At 38.3% G+C, this 7,892-nt stretch overlaps 1 protein-coding gene across 1 annotated transcript; it reads right to left on the bottom strand.

Moving 5' to 3' along the window:
- Positions 1 to 4,442: 4,442 nt before the first annotated feature.
- Positions 4,443 to 5,951, bottom strand: LOC121891865 (nuclear factor 7, ovary-like). The gene has a single exon (XM_042404518.1). The coding sequence runs from the start codon at positions 5,949 to 5,951 to the stop codon at positions 4,443 to 4,445; it is 1,509 nt and encodes a 502-aa protein (XP_042260452.1).
- Between the last annotated feature and the right edge of the window lie 1,941 nt (positions 5,952 to 7,892).

Raw genomic sequence — 7,892 nt, 5'->3', positions numbered from 1 at the left:
AAACGGAGAAGAAGAAGGAGAAGAAGAAGAGGTACGTGTATTGAACATGAGTATTTCCAATTTATGCTACTTTATATGGAGTGAAATATTGTAGTTTCTACTCCACTCCATTTATTTGACAGCTTTAGTTACTTTTTATTTGAGTTCTGAGTTTAAAGTCAGACTTTATTATAATTCTGAGAATAAGCTCAGAAAGTGCAGTAACATTGTTCTTACATTCACTTGGACATCAGATTCAACAACAAACTCATTCAGGACTTTCAGGGTGTCATTTATTTGGTGAAACCTTGAGATTCAATCATTTTTCTGCTGTGAATGTGCGCCGTCAGTCAGATTAAAACACATTTAGAAGCTACAGATCCCACACGCACAGTCTCAGGATTATCTGGAAGAAAAAAAACTGTGATACTAATCTGTTTTACTAATGACTTCAATACATTTGGTGTAGCTAAGTCTAAGAAACCCGCAGATGAATGATGTTCTGATTGCTTTGCTACTATATTTGTGATTATTCTGCAATTACAATAAAATGTCTTTCTATATACATGGACTAACCTGCCTCATTTTTAATACTCTATGTTTATGTGCAAATTTAACCAATTTTACAAACAGGAAAACTAATAAAAAACTGTTTATTGAATACTTTTTTTCTCATCAAAATTACTTCTGTAAGGCTTTTCTTTCAAAGGCTCACGCGTTTCCGGTCGTGGCTGAGTCCTGCTGACTTGACGCTGCTGCGTGTCCGTGCGTGGTGGAGGTTTGTTTATGTGGCGAAAACGCGGCTGCCCGGCGGGGCGGAGCTTCAAAGAACAACAGAACATTTACTGAGACTTTAATGAAAGAGAGGTGACAACAGTGAAGTGCAGCAGAGTAAAAATAGGCTGTAGCTAATTTAACAGGCAATCAGAGTAAAAATGTTTATCTTGTCAGTTGAGTTGCTGCAGCAGTGAATAGAAACAGGATACAGAAGATTGATTCTTGATTAGTCTGTTGATTTTCTGGATTAATCAATGAGTTGTTTGTATAAAATGTCAGATAATGGTGAAAAATGTTGATAACTGTTTCCTAAAGCACAAGGCTGTTTTGGTCCTGATCAACAGTCCATAACCCAAAGATATTCAGTTTATTATCATAGAGGACTGAAGAAACTAGAAAATATTCACATTTAATAAGCTGGAATCAGAGAATGTTTGTATTTTTTTCTTTAAAATGGCTTAAAACAATTAAGCAATTCTCAAAATAGCTGGCAATTAATTTTCTGTTGATCAACTAATCGATTAACCCACTAATAGTTGCAGCTCTACGACTGATATAAGCAGAAGGTAAATAAACATAATCAAGAAGTACAATTTTTAGCCTATTAAAACAAAACAGTTTGATAAACAGTTAAATAAAAGATGTGAAATGTAAAGTTAAAATGGCAGCATAAAGAGGTGCAAACTAACAGTAAAGACAGAGAAGAACGTATGATTTATACAAAAATATGAAATGCACATGGAAAATATAAATTTAATCAATTAATCAATTAATCAAACCGGCCGTGGACCACTGCAGTCCCACAGAACATTTGCTACCAGGCCATGAGGAAGAAAGTTGAACAGTATTTATGTTCATTTATGTTCACCTTGAACTTTGCACAGTTGGTCTATGTTGCATTTTCCACATTTCTCTTGATTTTAAGATAACGTATAGCAGGTCATCAGTATGCAGGTAAGCAGTCAGTCATCACCTACTGTCAGAGCTCACCGGGAGTTTTGATCAACCAATCAGCTTGCTTTGTGCTCAGGTGCCTTGATGAGATTTTAGAGGTGTGCACATTGATTTCTCCGGGAGCCTGTGTGACCTCTGGTTGACCCGCAGAGACGTTTAAAAGATACGTTCACAATTTGTCAAGTCTGTCTTCAAACAATAGTCACTGAAACAGGTTTAGCTCGCTGTGACCATTTCTCCTGTCCATTCTGACAATTAGAAAAGATCCCTTCCTAATGTGCTTACAATGTAAGTGATGGGGGACAAAATCCACAGTCCTCCTTCTGTGCAAAAATGTGTTTAAAAGTTTATCTGAAGCTTCAGCATTCAAATGAGTCAAATCAAGTAGATATCTTTCAACGTTACAGTCTCTTTAGTGCCAAAGTCCCTCTTTTTGTTACTACACTTCCACCACAATTCAACAGGGAAACACTGTCTGAGGAAGCACAAAGAGCGAATTTGATGCTAAAAAGACTGTAAATGAGGCAGATATCCACTTGATATGACTAATTCAGACTTCTGAAGCCTCATATAAGCTTCACTGTTGTTTTAAGACATACTTGAAAAATTGTGAACCTACCCTTTAATATTGCTTCTTTTGTATTCTGTCTTTAACTGTAAACAGCACTGATAAGAGCCAGTGGGAGCGACAGGAAACCTCTGTTACATGACCTGTTAATGATAATATACTGTTGTAAATGTACTCCACATGGTCAAACACCAGGCTGTTTATATTTAGCTCATATCTACTATTTAATTATGTAGCAACCAGCATAAAATAAACACAAGGCGTTCACAGTTTTTGTATGTGTCACAGTGTATTTTACTGATTCACCCGGCAACAAGCTGAGTCACAGCAGCAGCAGCCCTTCTAGTCAGATTACCATGGCAACCAGCATGCCACAGCGGGTGTTGTGTGTGTTTTGCTGAATCACGGGACCACCACCTGCCCCCCAAACACCAGTCTGGTTTCCATGGAGACCAGAGCGTCACTGTTCATACAGAATAACATAATATATAATATGAATATGAAAATTTCTATTTTTAAACCTGGATCTGGATCTGTCAGTGACTTGATTACATTTGATTACATTATGGATGGTAAATGTAAAAAGATACAAATACAAGAATTGCAGTGTTTTACTTTTTTTTATTAAAGAGTATAAAAAACAAGTTAAAGTACATTTACATGGCAGAGAAAGCACACAAGTTAAAACAGTTCAAATCTAAAAAGCACATTTATCCCTCTGTATACATGTGCATATATGTGAGCTTCATTCTTATTCAGGTTAAAACAAGTCAGCATTTACTTTAAGTGCATTATCACACAAAAGTGTCTCAACATTGTTTACAAAAAAAAAACAATGACAAGCACAGCAGAACTTACAAAAAATACAATTGATAGAATATTGAGAGACACTGATTAATAGATAGAGATAAAACATTATAAACAATGAAAGTAAAACCAGCATGCGTCAAAAACTCAGCATGATGTCTTTTCTTGTTTCCTTGCAGCCACTTTCCATGTTCTTTAAATGTTCATGTTTTCTATTGTCTAACTGTATTATTGTCTAACTGGATTACACTTTACTTAAAGTCCCCTTATTTAGCATTTATAAGTAGTATAAGATTTTAAACTTTGCCAAATAAATGGTTTATAACAAACTTTAGTGTAGTTATAACAGAATATTAGAACATTTTAAGTGTTTATTAATGTACAGTTTTTGTCAGCAATTATAACTTATTAACATATTTTATATTATTACAATTGTGTCATACTATATTGTTACTTATTATCTGTTTGTACACCGGCAACCCTTACCACTTATATCTGCTTACAGCTACATTATAGTCTGTTGTAAACCATTTATTAAATGTCTTTAAATGATTGTCTATTTATTTTTCCTTAACTACCTGTCTGATTTAACTTTATAACTGCAATCAAAACAAGCTTACTGGGGCCAGTTACACAATACAGAGTTCAGTCTCAGTTTTAATCTCACACCAGAAAGCTTCAGAGAAATAAAGACAGACTTTTATTAGATTTTAAACCCAGGATGTTAGACAAACCCCACACCAACTCAAATCCAAGTGTTATTTCTCCATTACAACATTGGTGAAACCTGCTAAAGATTAACTGTAATGAACTTCAAGCATAAAAAGTTAGCTCCCCTACCCCCAGGCCAACTCAAAATTAGGTGTATTTTTATAATAGCAACAGTGACACCTGCTGACAAGAGACGCCCACTACATAAACCCTTTTTTATCTCACGTTTTCTTCACATTGTCTCTCAAGCGCTTTTTTCATTAGTTACACAACATCTGAGTGCAGCATTGCTATTATATTTAAAGGATATTTAATTCCCAGCCTTTGCATTTCGACTTGTGGCCATTCGGATCAGATGAAAACACTTTTGCCTTCCTACATGTTACATGGACGACATGCTATACAAACTACCTCTTTTCTAGCATAACCCGCTCCTTATACTCTGGCTATAATGAAGACTTAAACAAAACATGACAGGAATTATGTTAAATGATGTTCTAAAACTTCATAGTGAAAGCTTCACACATTAATTACAATATCTTGACTGTTTTAGATTAAAATTGTGTTTATTAAATGCATTATAAACACTTCATTACTGATTGCCCTAATAACCACTACAGATGCACGTGTTTACTTGTTGATTCTGTTATTTGGATGTGCGCGGTAGTACAGTTTTGAAGCGAACGAGGCCCACTGAGGCTCTAGATGTACTCGGCCCAGATTTGTGTGCTCGGCCACTGTCAACATCACCACCTACATCACGGTCATCATCAGAGACCACAGGTAATATCTTCAGTGGCAGTTTATTCCAGGTGTTAATCAATGGAAACAGTCTCTCAGTGAAAGTGTGTGTGAAGGTGTGTATGTGTGTGTTAGTATCAGGATCAAAGAATGACAGTTTTCCTCTGTTCCAGTCCAGATGAACTCTGATCCTCCACAGCTTCTTCTTCACTGAGAGAATAGTGGGGGGATGTGGTGGGGAGACTGCTGTGTATTCATCTTTACTGAACTTTACTGCCCATAATCCAGATGTTATGTCTGTGCGTCTCTTTCTTTGGACAGACTCTGCTGCCACACCGACATACCAGGCTGTACTGTCTCCAACCTCAATATCCCAGCTGTGAGTCCCTGAGCTAAAACTCTCAGAGCCCAGGACAGATATGAAAGAATCAAACCTTTCTGGATTGTCAGGAAGCTTCTGTTTCTCTCCACTCCTCACACTGGTCAGATCTTCAGACAGAAAGAGTCCTGGGTGAGCAGTGTTCGGATCCAGAATCACAGGAGTGTAGGAGACCATCTCCTTCATCTTGTTCCAGATGTTGAAGGTCAGGTTGCCCAGGTGTTTGGCCACATCTATCAGAGCTTCTGAGACCAGCTCTGGATCATCCAGCAGGGGGCGCTGCTGGACTCTTTTCACCGCAGCCTTGTAGTTCTGCAGGAATGAGACGTCTTCAGCTCTCAGCTCCTCCTCCGAGGCTTTGATTGTGTCTGAAAGAGCTGCTATCTCTTTACTCAGAACCATAATCTTCTGCTTCATCATCCGACTCTTCTGCTCCTTTTCCTCCCTCAGAACAGCAATCCTGGCCTCCTCTTCCTCTTGTAGAAACTGGTGAAGCTTCTTAAATTGCTCTTTAATCTGCCTCTCTGTGTCTCTGGCCTGGACATTAATGTGTTTTGCTGTTAGATCACATTTTCCATTAACTTCTTTAAAGAGCTTCAGTTTGTCCTGTAAGGGCTTTAAGGATTTCTGGAGCTCCTCTTTGTGATCATGTGCGGCTTCATTGATGGGTCTGAATCTGTGGTTGTTGTGTATTTTTGAATCTCGACAGACAACACACACTGGCTGCTGATGGTCCAGACAAAAGAGTTTGAGTTTCTCAGAGTGCAGACTGCAGAGATCCTCAGACCCTGCTGAAGCTCTCTGATCTCTCTCCAGTAAGAAGGCCTCACACAGGCTCTTTAACGCCAAGTTACAAGGTGGGTTGTTCCTTCCAGATACAGTCTTACAAACTGGACACTCGTGTACTTGTTTCCCTCTCCACCATCTCTGCAGACAGTTTTTACAGAAGCTGTGGCTGCATGTCAGGATAACAGGATCTTTATAGATGTCATGACAGACGGGACAGGAGAGATCATTCTCTGGTCCGGACGCCATTTTGTCTAGGAGTGAAGCTGAAAACACACAAATATATTACATACTTGTAAGTAGGATGAGTTCATGGTTGGTCTGGCTCTGCGCATGAGATTTGTTGCAAATAAAAAAAATATAGAAAATTGCCAGCTATATCCTTTGAGTTAGTGAAAACCACAGAGATAAAGACCGAAAGTTACAGTTGCCTTTAAAATAAAGGCCAAGATTACCACACTGGAAATACAATTTCTAAGTACCTTCACTGTGTTTGCCACCCTGCAGTATCACACTATCACAGCTTTGAAATGATTTTGGACTTCGTCTTGACTCTGGGACTGTGTGTAGCAGCAGAGTTAGTGATAGTGAAAGTGAACTGAGACATCAGGTCCTTTTTTAAAGAAGAACCAAAGTGTCAGTAACAGCTGAGTTTAGCTAATACAAATGTGCTGTACTCAGTCCAAACATTAATCTTCCTTAACTGTATAAGGAGCAATATTTATATAACCCCATCCCTTTTCCATGAGTGGATCAGGAGCAGATTATTGCTGTATGTGCATTATTAAAACATGAAAATTATTAAGATAAATTAGCAGCAGCGTGTACAATTGATTTGTTTGTGAATGTCAGGCACCATCATTTTATTAGGAAAATCCTGTCAGTAGCAAGCTGACCAACACAGAGACACACAGACAGGTGAGCTGCAGGCTCTCAGGTGAGCTCTGATGTCTCAGTGAAAGATATTAGCCATAAGTTCAAGAGTTGAATGACAGATAACACAAGTAGAGCCTTATTTATTTGTTTATGAGACTATTTAAAGAATCTCAGGTAAGGTTTGAAATGGCGGACACCAGATAGTTGGTTTAAACAGAGCAGCACATTACCTCCAGGTTATCAAACATCTATTGTCTTGTAACATTTGTTGTGACAATCTGTCATATATCAATTTTAAATATTATTTTTTTATTCTCTGATTCATATCAATAAAATAAAATGTAAAATAACTGTTTAAAATTCAAATTCATGATACAAGTCCCTCTAGCCAAGTTATATAAGCAAATACATGTGACTCACACTCATGACTCACACACATGTGCATATGAAAGAGAAAACAGAGATTCAGAGCAAGTGCACATACACAACTATTTTAGCTGTCTGACAAAAAATGTCCCCACCAAAGTTCAAACCAAACCTGCACCCTATTACAAGTCAAACTTTGAGTTGTGATTCTCTGAAAACTCACCTTCAGTGATTGAAGTCAGCTGCAAGTTTTAGCGTCAGTATTCCAGTAGTGAAGGTTCAGGTTGTAGCCTGAAAGTGAATCCTTGAATCTCTGTTTCTCTCCTTTTATTGGTGTTCAGTTCAGGAATAGTTTCGGTTTTGTGGCTTGTCACAGGTGACGCAGAGAATAGGTGGAGCTTTGTCAGATGGTTTCTGGGTGTGTGTCATTCCACTGTAATTGCTCAGGTGTGTATTGTCAAGTCAAGACAAGTCAATTTTATTTATATAGCATCAAATCACAACAGAAGTTATTTCAGGGCACTTTTCACATAGAGCAGGTCTAGACCGTACTCTTTAATTTACAGAGACCCAACAGCCCCCCATGATCAAGCACTTGGCGACAGCGGCAAGGAAAAACTCCCCTTTAATGGGAAGAAATATCAAGCAGAACCGGGCTCTGGGTGGGCGGCCATCTGCCTTGACCAGTTGGGTTGAGAGAGACAGAGGGAGGGGGAGAGGGGAGAGAGAGACACAGAGAAGCACAGCAACAACAACAACAATAACAATAATCATAATAATAGAAATATGACTAATAAAAATAGCAGTAGTCACAGTAGCAGTGGGCGTTGAGCTGGACAGTAGTCTGTCCACAGCCGAAGGTCAGCTGCAAGATGAGAAAGCACAAAACTATGGGGAAGATGCCAAGTTAGTTACATGCATTAATGGTACATGAATACTTTTGGAGAC

The sequence above is a fragment of the Thunnus maccoyii genome, chromosome 3, assembly GCF_910596095.1.
Source record: "Thunnus maccoyii chromosome 3, fThuMac1.1, whole genome shotgun sequence".
In the NCBI taxonomy this organism is placed as follows: Eukaryota; Metazoa; Chordata; class Actinopteri; order Scombriformes; family Scombridae; genus Thunnus; species Thunnus maccoyii.
The sequence above is the reverse complement of the archived record's forward strand: the minus strand, read 5'-3'. Positions and strand labels throughout refer to the sequence as shown.

Excerpts from the sequence above, each read along its gene's own strand:
- LOC121891865 (XM_042404518.1), bottom strand. The coding sequence starts at position 5,951 with ATGGCGTCCGGACCAGAGAATGATCTCTCCTGTCCCGTCTGTCATGAC.